This window comes from Vicia villosa, linkage group LG5 (genome assembly GCF_029867415.1).
Source record: "Vicia villosa cultivar HV-30 ecotype Madison, WI linkage group LG5, Vvil1.0, whole genome shotgun sequence".
Lineage (NCBI taxonomy): Eukaryota > Viridiplantae > Streptophyta > Magnoliopsida > Fabales > Fabaceae > Vicia > Vicia villosa.
The window spans coordinates 90939681-90962257 of NC_081184.1; the positions used below are offsets into that span (position 1 = coordinate 90939681).

A 22577-nucleotide genomic window follows, 5' to 3' on the forward strand; every position below is an offset into this window, starting at 1 on the left:
TAGTACTTAAAAATGTATTATAGTTTAAAATACGATAATTTTTAATTTTAGTTATAATAAATATTATGGAGTTTTTATTGTAATTTTTTTAATTAAAATAGCTCGTTTAGGGCCGGGTAGCACGAAGCCTATCTAGGACCGGGCTCGGGTAGTAATTCTCAAGCCCATATTAAACCGGGCCTTTTTGGTCCAGCCATAAAAAGCCCAGGGCACGTCAGGGCCGACCTGTTTACGGTCGGGTGTTGCACCTCAAAATTTGCCATCTAATTTTATCCTAGCTGGCTTAGATTTTTGCATTCATGTACATTTCTCCATTAGGCCATCTAACATATCATTCATCATTAATCAGTGAATATGACATGAGATCAAGGATTTTAATTAGTTCAACTCTTAGAAGTGCATTTGAGATCAAGGATTTTAATTAGTTCAACTCTTAGAAGTGCATTTGATCCGACATTTCCTATTTGGTTCTTAACCTAGGGTTTATTTCCCTAGGTATATGGTGCTCATGGACCTCAAGGGATTAAAAATTTATTCTATATCATGAGTTTCAATTACATCTTGTTCATCATCCAAAGTGGGACTTATTCGGTTATTGGTTGGCAAGTTGTCACCTTTGGATGCTTTCGAAAAGATTTGGGCATACATGGTGTTATTAGCTTATTATTGCAAAGAAAAAATTATGTCAAACTTTGACTTTTAGTCAAAGTCAATCAAGGAAGATTGATTTTTGACCAAAGGCATTCTCAAGATATGATTCATTCAAGCTGCTAATTGGAAGTTTATTAATTCCGAAGGAAATAATATTAGAAGGAAAAAAGTAATTGTTGTGAAATTTTATGACATACTTATTCCGATACATTGCCAATAATTATGCACTAAGTCAGTGAATATCTATCCAAGAAGTACATACCCTCCAGTCACATGCTACACGAAGTCACACCTTTACAATTTACAAAAATATTCCAAACATTCAAAAAGCCACCAAAGTACAAGATCTAAATTTCAAAGTACAAATCTCATTACAAATCTTTGACATTAAAAATCCTGTACAGAATATAATCATCCTATATTTATTCCTGGATCTTCATTTTTCCGTATTGTTCTCCAAGCTTTGCTCACGACTTTTCCAACATTTATTATACCATTGCACCAGTTGACATACATGGCTGCAGCCCTGCAAAACCAATCCACGCACCTTACCATTTCATTCACACCATTCAGACATAAACCTATTAACAGTGACAAAACCATTTCACAAACCAGCAGCACCCCTGCAACATACAAATCACACATCAGTTCAGACTGTTGTAAACAAGTTTCCAGAGCATACATATTCAAGGCTTCAGCATCATACAAAAATCAAAGTAGCAGAATCCCTGTTTCAGATATAAGAATAGAACCAAGTCATCAGCAAAACCACAAAAAAACAGATTTATGGCCTACACAAAAAAACCGATACAACTCAAAATAATCATCACAAGGTCAATCAAAGATACATCAAAAAGCCAGCTCAAGAATTGAGACACTTCATATAATTGCATAACATTCTGACAGTTACCAACACTAATTCTTCAAGACCAGTTTCAACTGCATCAGTCCAGAAAACGAAAGGAGGAAATTCAGAAAATACCTACAGTTACAATCCAAATTCAGTAGCAGCCATATATAAGAACTTCTCAACAGAACTTCACTACAACTGTTTCATATTTTTATAACAGTCCCAACAGTTTTTTAACTAGTTTTCCTATAACAATTTCAAGCCTATTAACCTTCTGATTTTTCTAACAGCTAACTGACCTTTTATCAGTTTGTGACTAATTAACAGAATTCATTAACTGTAAACTAACTCTTCTAACTGCATATAACAAACTTTCAGAACTAAACATCTCTAACTGCCATGTAACTAACATCATAACTAACTTCTTCTAACCTCTAACTGTCACATAACAAACTTTTAACAGAATAACAGAATCCAACAGAATGTAACAGAAAATCAGAGATTGAACTAACCTGAGAAGATCTATATAACAGGCTTCTCCACCTTCATTCAAGCCTCCTCCACCATTTTCTTCACCCTTTCTCAATCTTCACATCTCATCTTCTTCAATCTTCATCTACTCCATCGTTCTGATACCTCTATCTCTTTCACCATCATTCTTCAGAAAAATCAACAATCTTCATCTACTCCATCGTTCTGATATCTCTATCTCTCTCGCCATCATTCTTCAGAAAAAATCAACAATCTTCAATCACGGTCCAATGCTTCAATCAACTGCAACATCCTCATTCTGCAACCAATCTTATCTCTCATCGTCTTCATCAATTCGCAGCAAATTTCGTTCAAGCTCTCAATAAACTCAGAGTACAGACCAAACGAGAAGCTGAGAATTCAGAAAAGAAGAAGCAAGACGAAGTGAAAGTAATTGAAAGCGCAAGATTATCAAAGAAGCTTACCTGAATCATCGACTCCCGCATCGTGGTCTCGCATTTATTTCGCGTAGTTCATCGCCTTCAGAAGCTTATTATCTCCCCTCCGGTTTTCCTCAACGCTTTTCCCCATCTTCGTCATCCAGGAAAGTCTTTGAATCGACTCCTCCTTCTTCATCTCTTTCTGCTTTCTTGAGTTTGTAGTGTAGTAGTAAGCTCCTTGAACATTTCCCCCATGATCTCAAGCCCTAATTCATCGCCATCTTTGTTTAATTGAACTTTCTGTTAGATCTAGGGTTTCCTTGTTAGTCTGATTAGAGAGGATTGAGAGGGAATCTGAGAAATTAAGGTTAAGAATTGAAGAGAAGACATAGAGAGGAGTCTGTTGGTGTGACCATTGTGTAGTTTGGGTGAGCTTCACCGCCTTCGGCACGGCGGAGCGATTTCCGGCGAAGCTCGAGAGGGAGGTCTGAAAACGAGAGAGAGAGAGAGAGAGAGAGAGAGAGGTTTCAGTTCACGTGAAAGTTGAAACGACACATGCTAAATCCCAATTCCCCTTTCTCTGTTTTATTTAATTTGTTTTTTAATTATTAGAATTAATGGATTAATTGATGATTAATTCTGATTAGAAGTCATAGTGTCTGAATTAATGTTGAAATCTCATAATTAAAATTTGATTGAAAATCTGAATGTGGATTATGGGTCAATCATTGGGCCTTGCCACGAATTCATTTCCTACACCTCCCTCTGAGACCCAAGCGCCATTTTTGGCATTTTACAAAGGAGAACACTCTGGGCAAAATTTGTTGGGCCCTGCGCCCAATTTACTCATTGCACCACTAATTCAATTCACACCCCCTGTTTCCATTCATTTTTAATTTAGGTTTAGTTAGATTTTTTACCATTTCTTTGAGTAAATAAAATGCTAATTTTTCCTATTCATTTTAGACTTTAATATAAATATTTTGACATAGAAAATAATCACAAAAATATTAGTTTTAGGCTAACTCCTTTTAATTCTTTTTGCTTAATTAGAATTCTTCTTCTCATGTAAAGTTCATAAAAATAATTAGTCCTTAATTCGATTTTTGCACTATATTTGGATCCTTTTATTCCATGCTTTTGTACTATAATTTTGACTTGTTATTTCATGCTTGTGTGTAATTTTGTATCATTGCTTACTTGTGATTTTTACTTGTAACTTCACTTGTATGTTCCCATAGATTTAGGACCTGTAATCTTCACATAACCCTTAGGTTAGTCTTTCCCCTTGAAAAACCTATAATTTTAGGTAGAATTTAATTTGACAATTTAGGACTTAGAATAATCTTTTAGTTCATATTAGATTAGGTTCCCTTTTCTTTTTCTTTTCAACTTTAAAACATCTAAAAAAAGGACGACGCGAATCATGCTAATACTATTTTTTCATAGTGGGAAAGAAATGATTGGGGCGTAGGCCCCGATGTATGTTCTTTTCTACTTAGTGGGAGAAATGACTGAGGCGTAGGCCTCGATGTATGTTCTTACCCGCTATTTAGAGAAATGATTGAGGCGTAGGCCCCGATGTATGTTCTTTTCTACTTAGTGGGAGAAATGACTGAGGCGTAGGCCTCGATGTATGTTCTTACCCGCTATTTAGAGAAATGATTGAGGCGTAGGCTTTGATGTATTTCTCTAATTCTCTAAACACTTAAACTTTTAAGGCATGATTCAAGTCACAAATTAATTTCCCTTAAAAGACACCCAACCAAAAACATTTCAAAACACTTAATAAAGGCTCAGACCTAAACAAAGTGAGGAAGTGATGCGAAGCCTTGTAGTGGGTTTTGTCCATCATGGAATTACACCTAAAAAACACAAACCAATCTTCTCTCTTCTCTCTCTTGCCTTCAGGGCTTTCTTTCCCTTTAATCGGACATGTTGCTTCCTTTCGATCGCAGACTGGTAACGCATAAGACTCCACTCAACGAGCTGCTATCATGACGCTAGATTGCGAATGTAACTCCGTCCACTAAAAAACACAAAAACAAACAAAAACATGTGAGCCAAACTACGACGCTCTGATTCCTGAAAAGGATAAGTAGGCATTAGGTCGCGGGGCCTAAGCGAGCACAACTATTTATAAACCTTATTTTCCCCGTGTTTCTTTTTCTTTTATTTGCATGCATTCCCTTAGCATTAAGCTTTAGATTTATACACCCTTAGAATAGAACAAACATAAGTGGATCCTGTGGAGTACCACAGACGTGAGGGGTGCTAATACCTTCCCCTTGCGTAACCAACTTCTTACCCGATCTTTGGTCGCAAGACCTTTTCTTATCCTTTCTTTGTTCTAGGTTTTCTGATATTCCTTTCCCTCGATGGGATAAATATATTAGTGGCACTCTATTCATATTTCGCGAGCGTGCGACACCGGGTAGCCCATTTTGACAGCTCTAGTCGGAGCAACGCGTCCAGCCCGTAAGACTGACGTACCAGCCTCATCGGCATCAACCCTAGCACGAGCCTCTGCTCTATCGGTTGCCCGACCCGCAACTGTACCATCCCTGCCTCTAGTCCTCAATGAAAAAAAAGAAAAGAAAATGTAATTTAAAAAAAAAATACAAAGTACCGGAAATTTCAAATATCTCAAAATTTCCGGTACTTGACAATATACTGGAATTTTTGAAATTTCTGGTACTTGACAATATATTGGAATTTTTGAAATTTCTGATAGTTTTCAAAATTTCATAAATATATCGAAAATTTTGAAATTTCCGGTACAAAATAAGGTAAATTTCAAAATTGCTGGTAAGAAATACCGGAAATTTCACAATTTCCGGTAGAAAGTATCAGAAATATTGAAAAAAATATCGAAAACTAGTTTTCTAGAATTTCCAGTACGCAGCTCAAATTTCCGATATCGCCCTAAAATTTGAAAAATCCAGTGCTCTCCGTAAATTTCAAAAAATTTGATAAATAATTTTGGTTGGATATATTATTCTTTTCAATATTTTTGGAGGGTGCCAGGGATAATTTGGGAGTTGGTAAGATGATTTCTCTTTAAAGAGCCACATGTTGGGAGAAACATCAATTGGTGATGCATGATATCGGCAAAGAGCAAATGATCAAGTAGTAAAGCTTGACCACATTGGATTTGAATACGAAATTCCAATAAAACGTGTAGATTTTTTTTACTTCTCCACTTTTACATTGTAAATTGAAAAGCATTTCCTTGAATAAATGGGTATTTGCAGCCCCCCGTGAGAATTTGCTACGTAACTTTGTAAAAATCTTGTAATGTAGAATTAACATAGCTTATATAAAATTGTCCTTGGTATCTTTGAAAAGCTTGGAAATGGAGAAGTTGCTATGTAGTACTGATGGTGAAACAATGAATGAGATGCTGCATATAATCCTTAGCCAAAAATCACATTATATTTGAATCAAAATTGAAATTAACTCCAAGTTCCAATTCAAAATTAGCAAAATCTCAATTTTAATAGCAAGATGTAATATCCCATGATCATAAAGTGATGCTAGTGATTGGGAAATTCAGTTTGGTTCCAATTATTTTGAAATAAAATGATATTAAGGATGGAATATTGACAAAAATTGAAAGAATCAGTGACATAGAATTTTCTGATCTGTCCTGTATGCATTGATCTGGAAATATTTATACAAAGAGGCTCATAAATCTCTCTCCTAAAATTAAGCTATACAAATTGATATTTTTGGAAATATCCTATGTTTACAGCAAAACCATAATGGAGAGCAATTATATGGTATTAATATGGGACAACTAGCACACTAACAGCTATTCATTTTCTTCTAAAAATATTGCTTTTGTAATAATTACATTACCCCCCCCCCCCCCCCCTCAAGTTAGAGCATGTAAATTACATATGCCCAACTTGCTTAACAAGGAAGTGAATTGAGTGGTCCCAATAGCCTTAGTAAGGACATCTGCTAGTTGTGTTTGAGTAGAAACATAAGTTGGTGCAATATTCCCAGTAAGATATTCGTCACGAATGTAGTGGCAGTCCACTTCAATGTGTTTAATTCGCTCTTGAAAAACCGGGTTCTTGACGATATGAAGCGCCGCTTGACTGTTACAGTGAATTTTCATAGATTGAGGATGTGAAATACCAAGAGTTAAAAGAAGACCTTTTAACCATTTCAGTTCTCCTGTTATAGCTGCCATAGAACGATACTCAGCCTCAACCGAGGAACGAGATACAGTTTGCTGTTTTTTAGTCTTCCAGGAAATTGGAGAAGAGCCAAGGAAAACAAACCATCCGGTAAGAGATCTACGAGTTAAAGGACAGCCGGCCCAATCGGAATCACACCAACCAGACAGTTGCATGTCACAGTCCCTTCATAATAAAACACCTTGACCTGGGTCCCCTTTCAAGTACCGAACTACTCTGAGAGCAGCCTCCCAATGATCTACTTTAGGTTCCTGCATAAATTGGGAGAGAACATGCACACAATATAAAAGCTCAGGTCTGGTAAAGCACAAGTAAATCAGGCGTCCTACTAATCGCCTATACTGTTCTGGATGAGGAAACGACACACTTGTAGTGAGTGCCAATCGATGATTTTGTTCAATTGGCACATTTGATGGCTTAGCTCCCATAAGCCCAATTTCGGCTATAATATCTAGAGTATATTTACGTTGACAAAGAAATATACCAGCTGAGGATCGTGCCACTTCAACGCCTAAAAAATATTTAAGGATCCCCAAGTCTTTCATATGAAAACAATCATGTAAGTAGGCTTTAAAATCAGTGATAGCATCATGATTATCACCTCCAATAATGAGATCATCAACATACACCAACACTACAATGTATACCCCAGGTTTTTGTAGGACAAAAAGTGAATAATCAGAGCGAGATTGCAGAAAACCATAGTGTTTCAGAGCAGCTGACAACTTTGCAAACCAACAACGAGGCGCTTGCTTAAGTCCGTATAGGGACTTATTAAGTTTACATACTGTGTCGGAACTTTGTGGACGAAATCCGGGGGGAGGCTTCATGTACACAACTTCTTCAAGGTCTCCATGTAAAAATGAATTATGCACATCCATTTGATGTAATTCCCAATCTCGTGAGGCTGCTACGGCTAACACTGTACGAACCGTAACAATTTTCACCACGGGTGCAAACGTCTCTGTATAATCAATCCCTTCCTTTTGATGGTTTCCAAGGATTACTAGTCGTGCTTTGAACCGTTCTACACTTCCATCTGATTTATGCTTTATTTTGTACACCGATTTGCAGCCGAGTGCTTTCTTCCCGGGTGGCAGTTCTGTTACTGTCCAAGTTCCATTGGTTTCAAGTGCATGTATTTCACTTTGCATAGCCTCCCTCCACCGATTATCTTTCATTGCTTCAGTGTAATTGATAGGCTCCTTTTCCTGTGAAATAGATGAAAGAAAAGCACGATGTGCAATGGAAAAACGGTCATAATTCACATAATTAGTTATGGGATAGGGTGCACCTGAGGTTGCCTTTGGAGAGAGTGAACAATTGGATGGGCTCAATCTTCTAGCAGTATTCGTCACATAGTGCTGTAAGCGAGTAGAAGGCTGTTTGATTTTGTGTCCTCTACCTAACATTGGCTCGGTTATTGACATAGATGTATCTGTTGTATTTTCCTTGTCCATGTTTTGCGGATCAGCATCTTGGTCATTAACCTTCTCATTTGCTGATGTGGTGCATGTAGTGGATGAGAGTATTGTTTCATCAATGTTTGTATACTGTGAAGTACCCGCTTCAATCCCCACATCCAACTCACTCCTTCTATTGTCCACTCCCATATCATTACTTCTTTGGATGCTAAGTGTGTGTTCTGTTTCATCTACATCATCAATTGCATCATGAATAGATTCTACAAAATTCCAATTATTAGGAAGAGCATCATTTCGTGAAGTGGCAGCTACGGCAAAAGGGAATTCTGTTTCAATGAATTCAACATCTCGGGACACAAAAATGTTTTCTGTTTCTAAATCAAATAGCTTCCATCCTTTCTTTCCATATGGGTATCCAATAAACACACACTTCTTACTTCTACTTGCAAATTTATCACCATTTCTTCTTTGATTGTGAGCATAACATAGGGAGCCTATTATTCTCAAATGTTCATATTCAGGTTGTTGTCCATGAAGCATTTCATAAGGGGTTTTTCCGTTCAGAATAGTGGAAGGAGTTCGGTTAATTAGATATCCTGCGGTTAGAATGCATTCTCCCCAAAACTTAATAGGGAGATTACCTTGAAACCGCAGTGCTCGTGCCACATTTAAAATATGTCTATGTTTTCGTTCTACTCTCCCATTTTGTTTGGGTGTTCCGGTACAAGATGTTTGAAAAATTATACCGTGATCAAGAAAATACTTTCTCATGCATGTGAATTCCGTCTCATTATCACTTCTAAATATTTTTACTTGTTTATTGAACTGCCTCTCAACTAAAGCCAAAAAATTGTGAAGCATTGTCGAGACTTCTCGTTTATCAGTCAACAAATATACCCATACAGCACGTGAATAATCATCGATTATTGTTAAAAAATAAAAAGCACCACAAGTAGAAGGAGTCCGATATGCTCCCCATAAATCACAGTGAATTAATTCAAATGCACTACTAGCTTTATTTTGACTCAAAGGAAACTTCTCTCTAGTTTGTTTTGCTCTAAAACAAACTTCACATGCTTTATTCACTATATTGCTATCTCTGTGTCTACTAACTTGAGGAATTAACTATGAAATTTTCAAGGAAGGATGTCCCAACCGTTTGTGCCAAAGATCCATTGGATGGAGTCCATCAGTCTTGCAAGCTCTCTCTCTTCGAACTCCTCTAAAAAAATAAAACCCATCTCTTCGTTCACCCGCTTCAATCAGCGTCCTCGAAGTACGGTCCTGCACAACACATAACTTATCAGTGAATTGAATGACACATTTTAATTCATCCATCATTTGTGAAACAGATATCAAGTTGCATTTCAATTTTGGCACAAAGGGAACATTAGCAAGTTTTAACCCTCCTTCCAACACTATACTTCCTTCTTTGATTGCAGAAGCATGTTCTCCATTAGGTAGGCCAACCGAACAACTTTGAATATCTCTTATCTCTCGCATATGATTCAAGTTTCCAGTCATGTGGTTAGAACAACCTGTGTCAATTATCCATGTATTCATATCACACTCACCTGTCATCTTGTCATTGGAGTTTTCTTTATGAGCATTCAGAAATCCTACCAACGATTGTAATTGTTCTGCACTGATTCCAGCCAAGCCAGAGTCATCTCCGTGTGAAACCCCAGTTTCTGCACTTGTTCCTCTTGTGTGTACAGCATTTGCAGTTGCACGCACAATTTCTCCTCTTCCTTGTCCAGTTCCTGCTAGCTGCAGTGACTTGCCTCGTCCACCACTTTTCCCTTCATTTTTTGGTTTGTCTCCCCACCACTCGGGATAACCAACAAGTTGAAAACAGCTTCCTGCGTCATGTCCTGCTCGATGACAATGTGTACAAGACATAAACTTGTCTTTTCCATCCCCTCTTCCTTTGACTGTACGTCTGTTTGTTTGAACGGCTAAGCTCATCACTTCTCTTCTTTCTTCTGTGGTTCTGGTCATCATTCTCACCCTTTCTTCTTGAATCATTGTTGAGTATACCCTATTGAGATTGGGCAGCGGATCTGTTTCCAGAAGATTGGATCGAACAGTCCCGTAAATGGCATCATCCAATCCCATAAGGAATTGATGGACTCTTTATTCCTCTCTTCTCTTTTCTATTTTTGATGATATATCACACTTGCATCCACCACAACTGCATGTCGGGATTTGATCGTAATTGGCCAACTCATCCCACAACAGTTTCAACTTTCCGTAGTATGTCGCAACTGACATACCGTCTTGTTTGCACCTTGCTAGATCGGATTTCAGCTGTTGAATTCTGGGACCATTCGCCGTAGAGAATCTTTCTTTGATGTCCATCCACAAATCTTTTGCATTTTCAGCATAAGACATGGTGGAACGAAGATCTGCTTCAACGGTATTTAGAATCCATGACACCAACATAGATTGAACAGTCCACCAATCTTCAATTTGATCAGAGTTTTCCTTTGGTGTTTCAATGGTGCCTTTTATAAAACCCCATTTTCTGCGAGCACGCAGCGATATTTTCACTGCACGCGCCCATTCTTCATAGTTCTCCCCTCGAAGTCGTACTTGAGTTATCAAGTTTCCTGGATTATCATTGGAATTCAAATCATACGGTGATGGAGTTTTCTTCACCGTTTTGTGGATCCTCTTTGTAGGAGAATTCCTTTCATGATCCATTATATCTTCATGAGATATATCTTCATGATCAGACATTGTCTCAGAATTTTGAGTGAAACCTGTCGTGCTCTGATACCATGAAAGAATCAGTGACAGAGAATTTTCTGATCTGTCCTGTATGCATTGGTCTGGAAATATTTATACAAAGAGGCTCATAAATCTCTCTCCTAAAATTAAGCTATATAAATTGATATTTTTGAAAATATCCTATGTTTACAGCTAGACCATAATGGAGAGCAATTATATGGTATTAATATGGGACAACTAGCACACTAACAGCTATTCATTTTCTTCTAAAAATATTGCTTCTGTAATAATTACATTAAAAATTAATTATGACCAACAAATCCAATGCTATGTCAAACTCAAATGATCTTGAATTAGTATAGTTTAAATCCATGATACAAAATAAGAGGACTAATCCAAGTTCTACTTAAGAGAGTGGCTTAATTGAAGATGATATGTCATGTGAATGTATGAAGAAAGAATATAATGAAATGCACAAGGGCAAAATGCCCTTGGACCAAATGACCGAATCAAAACACTGGCCTAAAAGGTATATCTATTTCAACTAATGAATACGAAAACTTTACCTAATACCCCTATTATTATTCTTTTATCCCTATATTTTTCTATAATATTTCAATTCTACCTTTTTAACTTATCAAATAATTATATTATTTAATATTTATCATTTCACGCCCCTACCAAATTGCACCAGTTTTTAGTTTGTAACAAATTCAGCATCAATCACCACTGAACCAACTAACGATTGGTAACTTGCCTTTTATTATTTCCTTTTATTATTTCAATAAATTAGTATTTAAAATCATAATGTTCAAAATTCGATAATAATGCTAATAAATAAAATATTTATTTAATCAATATTATATGATCTAATTAATAAAATAAAATCAATCATTACATATTTAATTATATGTGTATTATATAGATTTATTACATGTAAATGTTTTGTATATAGAATAACATGAATTACTAGAATATAATTTTATAATTGTGCTTTTGAAATTTTAATAGCTGCATATTTTTCAGTAAAATAGTGGAAAAAAAATTTCTCAAATTCAATATTTATAATATATTTACTTTATTTTTTGACAGAATTTATAGTATAATTACTATGAATATGAGATTATTGTTGACATAAACACATTTATTTTTTTTTTTGAACGCAAAACATAAACACATTTATTGTAATCCTAATATTTTGTTTTCTACTACATTACTATTGTTACTGTATATTCATTTTTACTAAAATTAATTTAAATTATAAATTAAATGTTAAACTAAATATAGTTCAAGTAGTAATATTTATATTCATGAAAGTAACTTAGTATTTTAATATATAAATAGAAGCATAATAGATCTTGTGTAGTTTAATTTCTAATAGTATAGAATAAAAATTTAAATAAGGATTTAATTAATAATTTAAATAAGGATTTAATGGAAATAAACCTAATTTATACCGTGTGAATTGAAGCTAAGGTTATTCTAGGTTTCGGCAATTGGAGCATAGCAGGTGCTCAATCTTTTGCAGGTTTTTCTTATTTTACTATTTTTTAACTATCGTAATTTCATGAATGGCAGACAACTCTCTCTTTGTAATTCTCCAAGTTAAAATATTATAATATTCATTGTTAGCAGCCGTTATCGCGAGGCAACAAGTTGCTGCAACAACTTGTGTTATCATAATACTCTAAATTTGTGTGGGCGGAGAATATGTAATTTGTTTTAGCTTATATTATAATCCACAACAACTTAGTGTTTTAATTTGTTTTATTACTTTATCTGTATGTATTAGTTTCACAAGCAATGGAACCATGCACAAAAGACTGTGTTAAATCCGAAGAAGATGTTACTCGTGAGGATAACTCCGTTTCTGTTATTATTTCCAACCCAAAAGTTCTCGATTGCTGCAACTGTTCTAAACCCTTAACTATTCCAGTCTTTCAGGTATGCTTTTTATTTTAAGATAATTTATTGTAAATGCAGTTTGTATGTTTCTTTTGATTAAAGGTAGATTCTAACACATTTTGGTGATTTTTTTTATGTTGCGATTCAGTGTGATAATGGTCATACTATTTGCTCTACCTGTTTTCCTGAACTTATGAACAAGTGTATCAAGTGTTCATTACCCATTTGCTCAAAACGATGCAAAGTCATAGAGAATATTCTGCAATCTATGGAAATGCCATGTCCAAATGAAGAATATGGTTGTAAGGAGACAATAAGTTATAGTGGAAAGAGAGAGCATGAAGAAAGATGCAGCTATGCACCATGTTACTGTCCCCTTTTAGGTTGTGACTTTGTTGCTTCATCCCGAGTGTTGTCCAACCATTTCAGCCACAAACACGGGGACTCTCTCATCAAATTTTCTTATAGTCAATCCTTCACTGTATCCTTGAAGTCCAATGTTGAAACCATTGTTCTTCTAGAAAAAAAATCTGGCAAATTATTTGTTCTCAATAATAGTGCTATGCTTTTGGGAAATTCAGTCAATATTAGCCGCATTGGCCCTAACTCTTTTGTGGCATGTTATGGTTATGATATATTGGCTAGGTCCAAGAAATGCAGTCTAAAATTGCATTCTTCGGCGGAGAATGTCCAGAAGGTTACTTTAGCAAGTAATTCATCGGAGTTCCTCGTGATTCCATCTTGTTATTTTGGCTCTTCTAAATCTGTCAAACTAGAAATTTGCATAACCCGCAAGGTATCTTCTATTTTTCTTTGCTATGGTTTTTTTTCTTTTCAATTTTGTTGTATTTTGTTATCAATTTTGTTGACAATTGTAATGCAGATGCAAATCTTTCTAAAAGATCTGACTGGAAAGACGATCACGCTGATTGTTGAGAGTTCCGACACCATAGCCAATGTGAAGGAGGTGATTTCTGATAAGGTTGGGGGGATCCCAGTCGACCAGCAACGCCTGATCTGTTATGGTAAACAACTAGATGACCTCCACACCATCGCAGATTACAACATCCAAGAGAATTCAACCCTCCACCTCCTACTCCGTCTCCTTGGAGGATCCTTACCTTGAAGAAAATCATCTTATAAGTAGAGAAATCATACTCTATTGATAATAAAAAGGCTTTGACTTCTGCTCTTTCTTATTTTATTTCTTTCTCAAATGTTCTATAATGATGTTTTGTTGGGCATAATTTTCTGAAATTGAAGAAATGGATTTAGTTCTCAATATTATCTGAATTTGTAGAGTAATTCTCACTTGGAATCACAATATAATTCCTGCCGTAGAATCAGATTTAAGCATTGTTTAAACATAGGTGGTTGTATGCATGTTTAAAATTTTCATTCATTAGTGCAGCAATACTAGAATGTAGCGTGTTTTTTGTAGTGCAACTACGTTTTTTTTTTGGAAAGCCAAATAATAGTATCATAGAATACTCTGAGGCATAAGCCATGCCTACAAAATTACAACACAGGTCCGCCAGAACGAATAACAGCTCCCATCCAAACCCATACATCAGCAGCAGAAAAAAACAAAAAAACTAAAAAACTAGCACAGCCCAGAAACAGAAGCACCCCATTACAACAGAAAAAAGATCCAATGCAGAATTATAAATACATCTAAGAGTATAAATACCGCAGTGGCTTTTGCTTAGCTGTACCATTGGCTGGCAGTGTAGCAAGGATAATTGAAGACAAAAGGTGTGGTATTTATTAGCTCCGTATCCAAAATAAGACCCGTATCATTCAATTAATATATTATTTTGAAACTGCTTTCATTGAATTACAAATTTCAAATTAATTTGTTACCGTTAAAAAAAAAACCGTTGCATCTCATTCAATTTTTTTTACAAGTTTTAATTTACTATAAAAAAGTAGTTTGGTCAATCTACCATAATTTTTCATTTAGATTTAATCAATCATTTCTTTCATCTTTTTTTTTAATTTTTCTTCTTCTACAATGAACCCCAACCACCATAATTCTTGGTCCAATTTCATGCAAAATTGTGGCATTCCACCAATTATCCCAAATCAACAAAATGCATCCAATAATCCAAACTCACATCATAACTCAAAATTTCAAAATCCTACTTTTATCCCAAATCAACAAAATTATCCACACTTTGGAAATTACCCATTTTATTATCAACACTTTCCATCTCAATCAAATAGTCCCACTATGTTTCATGGAGTTCAAATGGATAATAGTCATGTGGAAGCAAATGATCAAGAGCCTGAAACACCACAACTTTGTACTCAAGCTCAAGATGGGTTGGAAACAATCAACCTTGATGAAGAAGTCAAAACTACACCGGTTACGAATATGTTGAAAATAAGATTTCAACCAAAGGAGGATGAACTTCTCATTCAATCATGGCTCAATATTTCAAGGGATCCAATTGTTGGGATTGATCAAAAAGGAGATAGTTTCTGGAAGAGGATTGGTGAAGCTTATAACAACCACCGCCACAAGAATTGTCCAGAGAGGAATCCGATGGCACTAAAAGTTCGATGGCATAAAAAGATTAATCCTTGTGTACAAAAGTTTGTTGGGTGCTACAAACAAGCTGTCGCTGTAAAGAAAAGCGGTAGCTCTGAGAGTGACATCGTTTCGGCAGCATGCGATATTTATTATCAAGACGGTCATGAAAAGTTCACATTTCAGAGTGCATGGAAATTATTGAGAGATGAACCCAAATGGCTTGGAGGTTCATCAGAACCTTCTGCAAAAAGAACAAAGAGTTCGGATTCTGGAGCATATTCAACATCTTCTAACCCACCAACGCCAACAAGCGAATACAATCCACCATCGCCGACTTTGTTACATCGTCCAATCGGTAATAAGGCGGCCAAAAGGAAGCAAAAAGAAAAGTTTGTGGAAAAGCCTACTCCTAAATTTGATGCTATGAAAGAGGACTTAAAGAAAAAAATTGAATTAATGTCGGGGTTTGCACGTGATTATGCACGTATTGAGAGTGAAAAAATGGAGATAGAGAGGAAAAGGATTGATGCTGAGTTGCACGCGGCAAAGATTAATGATTTGCAAATACTCACGAAAGATACAACAAATATGACACAAAGACAACTACAAGATCATGAATTTTTGTGTGGCGTAATTAGAGATAGATATGGAATTAATTGATATTATTATGTAGTTTGGATTTAATTATTATGTATGTTGGATTTAATTATTATTTATGTTGGATTTAATTATTATGTATGTTGGATTTAATATCTATATATAAATTTAGTTTATGAAGACTAGTCGTTGTTCAAACTAACCGTTATTCAAACTAGCCGTTATTCAAACTCAATTTTAGTCAAACTAGCCGTTATTCAAACTCAAATTTAGTCAAACTAGCCGTTATTCAAACTCAAATTTAGTCAAACTAGCCTTTATTCAAACTCAATTTTAGTTAAACTAGCCGTTATCCATATCCCTATAAATATTATATGCATAACAAACTTCAAAAGCATTCCTAACTTCATGCCCTTAAAAAAATCAATCACAACTTCTCCCTTTTCATTCAATATCAAACTTCTCTTCACATGGATCCTTCCAATCCTTCCCATCTTGGAAAAATGTTCATGGATTTTATGAATGACGGCATGGACGAAGAACTTGTGAAGCTCTACTTTGAAAGCCATGCGCAAGAAGAATCTGAGAGCTCAAGTAGGCCTAGACGCCGAAGAAGGAATATAGAGAGGAATCGTGAAGAAGGACATGAGCGGCTATTCAATGATTATTTCTCAGAAACTCCAGTGTACACGGATGAGCAATTTCGTAGAAGGTATCGAATGCATAAACATGTATTCCTTCGCATCGTTGAAGCTCTTGGTCAACATAATGAGTATTTTCAATTGAAGACTGATGCAACTGGTAGATCAGGTCTTTCACCGCTACAAAAATGCACTGCTGTTATTCGTATGTTGGCATATGGAACATGTGCTGATAGTGTGGATGACTATTTGAGAATCGGTGAAACCACAACATTAAAATGTGTTGATAAGTTTACAAGGGGTGTGATTAGTTTATTTGGGCCACAATATTTACGAAAGCCAACAACCGAGGACATTGAACGCTTGCTACAGATGGGGGAGGCACGTGGCTTTCCAGGTATGTTAGGGAGTATTGATTGTATGCATTGGGAATGGAAAAATTGCCCAGTTGCATTGAAAGGGCAGTATGTTCGAGGTGATCATGGTAAACCAACGGTTATGCTTGAAGTCGTTGCTTCACAAGACTTATGGATTTGGCATGCTTTCTTTGGGGTAGCGGGTTCAAACAATGATATCAATGTGCTGAACCAATCTGATGTCTTCAACGATGTTATGCAAGGGAGAACTCCTGAGATCCATTATTCAGTCAATCGACATGAATACAACATGGGCTATTATCTATCAGATGGCATTTATCCTGAATGGGCTACATTTGTGAAAAGCATCCCAATGCCACAAGGGGATAAGAGAAAATTGTTTGCTCAACATCAAGAAGGTGCAAGAAAGGATATTGAACGAGCATTCGGAGTTCTCCAATCCCGTTTTGCGATCATACGTAACCCGGCTCGATCTTGGCACTTGGATGCACTGAAACGTATAATGAACACGTGCATCATATTGCACAACATGATTGTTGAAGATGAACGTGCAACATATGGTGGCAATTTTGATTATTCTTATGATCATTTGAGCAATGACCCAATTGCACCACCGGACGATTCTAATAATGATTTTCAAGAGTTCTTACGTAGAAGACATCATGTTCGCGATAAGCAAATTCATCGACACCTTCAACAGGACTTGATAGAACACATATGGGAACGTTTTGGACATGAGAATAATCAGGATTAGAAGTTATTTTAAACGTTTATTATTTTTTATGGTAATAGTTTATTTTAATATTTATGACTTTTTTTTTTATTTTGGTATAACTTATGTGTCATGTAGTATGTTACTTAATATATTTTCATATTTTTTTAATTTTTTATTATTTAATATAAAATATAAATTTGAAATATAATGTAAATTTTGTGGGACCCATATTAGAGTTTTAGGTGAGTAGTATGGATATTTAGAAAATATAGATAGATGGTTTAAATAATTGAGAAGTGTGAAGTAATATATTATATTAGATGGGACCCACTTATACCACCAACATAAGTAAGTATGAGGAAATGGAATTTTGGTCCATCATGGACCAGTAACAAGTAATTTTCTAATTAAATTAATTAAATAATATTTATATTTTTTTGGTACAATTATATAATTTTAATCAATGTTATTAAATATAATATAATTTTTTTTCTTTTTAATTCATGTTCATTAAAATTGTAAAGAGTGGTTATATTCTTATGCTATCATTTCACAATGAAGTGACCAACCATGAATTTGTTTTTTTTTAATAGACAATGATATCATTCAACAGAGAATAAGGGATACTCCACCCGAAACAACCGAAAATCCTCTACGTCCTAAAACAAAGGAGCGGTAGGATATTCCAAGTGTGGAAGTTACAAGAGTTTACAATCTTACATTTGAACCACTTCCAAAAATTAACAACTATTTCTGATATACAGTCATTAAAGCAAAACGGCTCGCCCTTACGCTTCAACCAAATACTCCAATAAGAATTTTTAGCTCTGGATTCACATATCTATTTTTTAAAATTCGACTCCACACCGCTTCCTTCTCCTTCAAAATCATCCATTTCCATTTATTTAGTAAGTTACATTCAAAATCTCCACATTCTTTATTCCAAGACCGCCTTTGTCACACGGTTTACAAACAATACCCAACTAACCCAATGAATTGTTCTTTTCCTCTTGCCATCGCACCAAAGAAAATTACTTTGAATACTGTGGATCTCATGAAGAACCTTTGAAGGCGCTCTGTAGAATGACAAAGAGTAAATCGAGATTGCATTTAACACCGAGTTGATCAACACCACTCGACCAGCTAAATTAAGGTTTTTACCTTTCTACACGGCCAACCTCCTTTTCAAATGATTAGTTAAGTCCCTCCACATAGATAGTTTCCGAGGACTATCTCCCACTTTGACACAAAGAAACTTAAAAGGAAGGCTATCAACTTTGCAAGAAAGAAAATTCGATGCCGCATCTAAGTACCAATCTCCCAAATTTATACCATATATCTTACTTTTATGATAGTTCATCTTCAAACTCAACATCATCTCCAAGCGCCTAAGAATAACTTTCATGCACCAAAGATTCTCACAATCCCCCCCCCCCCCCCGCCATGATAATTGTGTCATCCGCAAATTGGAACATGTTCATTTCCTCCTCTTCGCTTATCTTGAAACCACGGAACTCGCCTAACTCAATAGCCTTCCTAATTAGCTCCGTTAGAACCTCCATTACTAACACGAAACCCTTTTTTATTTCAAGCTTTATTTTCATGATTCAAATTCATAGTAGACAATTGAAGGGTAATTGCAATGTTTTTGCTTTGCCTTTGTTTGATGCTTATTCTAACTGTTTATCCTGATATGAATTTTTTTAAGCAAGTTATATATTGAAGAGAGAACTAAGGGTTCTCAAACCTGTTTACAAAACCACACGAGAGTGAATCTCGGCAAAAGAGAAATTACAAACCAAATGAACCTACGATAAATAAAACAAAGGGTCTTTGCAAAACTCGTAGAGATTTCATTTGGAATAGGTAATATCACCGTTAAAAGACCATTTCCAAATCGTAGTCTTAATATTCCAAACGATATCCAGAACATTTCACTTAGTGCCACCACATAAAACTCCCTTTTAATCCTTCACCTGAAAACTTCGAAAGGTCAATCCATTCCAACAACTCCATCCATTTCAACCTAACTACGCAACAATTTAATAAAATGTGATACAAAGATTCTTTAGTTCTCCTACACGTAACACAATTTTGGTAGGTGGGAGGGTTATTGTTGGAGTTTTGATCTTAGGTGGCGGAGACATTTTCTTTTTGTTTACGAGGAGGCTCTTTTTAGTGATATTTAATATGTGATTAGTGGTTTTAGACCATCGTTGGTGAGTGATGTGTGGAGGTGGCGTGTTTCGAGTGGTAGCGATTATTTTGTGTCTTCTGCTTACTCTAGTCTTCTCTCTCGTCAGTTGCCCTTGATAAAAAGGTCGCCCATGTTGACTTAGTCCTCCCGTCTATTTGATTTACCTGGTTTCCCTCTAAAGTTATTGTTTTCTCTTGGCAGTTTCTTAGGGATCATATCCCTGCCGGAGATAGCTTGATTAAGAGGGAAATCCAGTTGACCTCGGGGACTCTTACATGCCCCTTTTGTTCTTTATTTATTTAGTCATCCTCTTATTTCTTTGTGACTTGCGAGGTTTTGTCTTCTATTTGGTATATGATTTTTAGGTGGTTGGGTTGGTGTTTTGTTTTGCCTAGGGATATCATGACCATTTTCTAGTTGTTTTTTCCATTGAGTGGTAGGCATAGGACTAGAGGGGGTTGTTGATTATCTGGCATGTTGTGATCTGGTCCATTTGAAAATATAGGAATGATATCATTTTCTCTAGTTCTGAGGTGATAACAAAAGATGTGAAAGATATGAGTATTTTATTGGCGGTTAATTGGTAGGTCTCTTTGGAACTCTTTTCTTTTTCTGGCTTGAGAATCCTTTCTTGTATCTGAGCTAATAGTGGGGTGAGTGGCTTCAGCCTCCCTCTGGGTGCTTTCTTGTCTGTTTTTGTGGTTTTTGTTTTTGTAGGTTTTCTTGGTTAGAGAGATCTAGCTTTGTCTGAATTCTGTGTTAATGTTTTTTTTTCCGGAGTGGTCTTTCCCTAGTTTGGTGGGTGGTTAGACTTGTACTTGAGGTTTTTTCTTTTCAGTCTTATGTTGATTTTGTTGTTTTATCAATTTTTTTCTTTTTTGACACATACTGTTCTTTTTGTCGGTCTGACCGTTAATGCCTCTCTCTTTTTTTAAATATTATATTTGCCTTTCAAAACAAAAAAACAACTCATGCACACACATCACTAATCATGTCAAAATAAATCATAGAAATAGACATATTAACATATTAATTGAGTCATTTTACTAATATATGCAAACTACTCCTATAAAATTAATTTTATTTTATTGTCACATGTTTTTTTTAAAGAAAGTCTTATATATATTTATTTTATTCTACAAATTAATAAATGTCATGTTAACTTCTTTTTTAGATATATTTTCTTATTTTCACATTATCTTTTTGAATAATTCACTAAAAATCATTATACTACTTATTCCTTTTTATTGTCACTTATCATTTAATTAAATTTATATTTTTTAATATTTTAAAATAAATAATTTAAATATATTATATGAATTTAATTAATATAAATATATAAAGATAAAGTTTTGTGATTAAAAAATTACTTAAAGTATTTCTAGACAAAAAAGAATTATTTAAAGTTAGAATTTTTTAAATATCTTCAAGAAAATAAAAGATATTGGTTATGTCTCGAGGATGCTGCTTCTGCGATTATTGATGCCATACCGATTAGCAATATTATTGTTGATGGCAGTTGGGATTTTTCTTTATCCTCCACCGTCATTCCACCCTCTATTCAAGCCCGAATTACCTCTTGTCACATTCCTTGTGATGCTCGGCCAGATATTCGAATTTAGCACCATTCTATTAGAGGCGATTTATCTCTTAATTCGGCTTATGACTTTAAACGTCATAAAGGTACTACTTTGGATTCTTGGCGGTGTATTTGGAATTAAGTTCATTCCCCCGGCTAAGTTTTTCTTAGTTTGGCGGCTGATTCATAATAAGCTCCCGACTAATGACATTTTGAAAAAGCGCAATTTCTCTTTCCCTTTCAAATGTAACCTCTGTGGGTTAGATGAGGAATCGATTTCTCACATTTTTTTCGCGTGCCCTTTTGCCTCTAAGATTTGGTTATGGATTAAGGGCATGCTTAACACCAATCGTGTTTTTTTGGGCTAGGCCGGACCATAGTAAGGTAATCTCCAAAGTCGCCATCATTTTTACTTTCAACTCTATTTGGAAGGCTCGCAATTCGGTAAGATTTAATGATACCCCTTACTCTTTCTCTTCTTCTATTTCTTTTATTATGGCGGCGGTCTCCATTACCGGGAATGCTATTGCGATTGATTCGCATCTGTCTATGCATGATTTTGAGATTCTTAAAAGGTTTAAAATTATCATTCGTCCACCACGTGCTCCGAATATTTGGGAGGTGTTGTGGCAGCCCCCTCCGGGGACTTGGACTAATTTAAACTATGACGGTGCCTCCTTATCTTCGGGTGTCTCTGCTTGTGGGGTTATTTCTAAAGATAATCAAGGTTCGTTTTTGGGTGCTATTGCTTCTCCTTTAGTTCATTCTAACTCTCTCATTGTCGAACTCTCGGGTGCAATATTTGCCGTTGAGTTCGCTCATGAGAGGAATTGGAATTTTGTTTGGCTGGAATTGGACTCAAAGGCGGTTGTTAGAGCTTTCAGTCCTCCATATAGTGTGCCTTGGTTGATTAGAAACCGTTGGCTTGATTGCATCAACTTTGTGTCGAAGATGAATTTTTGTTGTTTCTCATATTTATAGAGAAAGGGATAGTTGTGCAGATGCCCTTGCTAACTTAGGTTTAGCTTTAATCAATACTACTCACTTTTCCTCTATACCTTTGTGTATTAGAGCAGATTTTGTAAAGAATAGGCTAGGTTTGTCTTTTTTTAGGTTCTCTTATTCTTGAGAGGGTTTTGGTATAGTCTCCCTCTTTTTTTGTACTCCATTTTCTTTTTATATATAATCTTATTAAAAAAAAAATACAACACAAACAATACTTTTTTGTACATTTTATTTTTATTCACATTATT

At 35.4% G+C, this 22577-nt stretch overlaps 4 protein-coding genes and 1 long non-coding RNA gene across 5 annotated transcripts; 4 read left to right on the top strand and 1 right to left on the bottom strand.

Annotated features, from left to right (window-relative positions):
• Positions 1 to 806: 806 nt before the first annotated feature.
• On the bottom strand, positions 807 to 2992 carry LOC131606852 (uncharacterized). Its single transcript, XR_009285077.1, has 2 exons — positions 2014 to 2992; positions 807 to 1274 (listed from the first exon to the last, which is right to left on the bottom strand). It is a non-coding gene; the product is annotated as an uncharacterized LOC131606852 (long non-coding RNA).
• Positions 2993 to 12573: 9581 nt separating this feature from the next.
• LOC131604996 (E3 ubiquitin-protein ligase SINA-like 10) lies at positions 12574 to 13808 on the top strand. The gene is made up of 3 exons (XM_058877405.1): positions 12574 to 12721; positions 12831 to 13478; positions 13566 to 13808. The coding sequence occupies exons 1-3, from the start codon at positions 12581 to 12583 to the stop codon at positions 13806 to 13808; spliced, it is 1032 nt and encodes a 343-aa protein (XP_058733388.1). The 5' UTR covers positions 12574 to 12580.
• An 888-nt stretch (positions 13809 to 14696) lies between these two features.
• Positions 14697 to 15878, top strand: LOC131606853 (uncharacterized). The gene has a single exon (XM_058878957.1). The coding sequence runs from the start codon at positions 14697 to 14699 to the stop codon at positions 15876 to 15878; it is 1182 nt and encodes a 393-aa protein (XP_058734940.1).
• Positions 15879 to 16285: 407 nt separating this feature from the next.
• LOC131606854 (uncharacterized) lies at positions 16286 to 17587 on the top strand. The gene has a single exon (XM_058878958.1). The coding sequence runs from the start codon at positions 16286 to 16288 to the stop codon at positions 17585 to 17587; it is 1302 nt and encodes a 433-aa protein (XP_058734941.1).
• A 4232-nt stretch (positions 17588 to 21819) lies between these two features.
• LOC131604997 (uncharacterized) lies at positions 21820 to 22305 on the top strand. Its single transcript, XM_058877406.1, has one exon. It carries the CDS (start codon positions 21820 to 21822, stop codon positions 22303 to 22305), a length of 486 nt encoding a protein of 161 aa, XP_058733389.1.
• Positions 22306 to 22577: the final 272 nt, after the last annotated feature.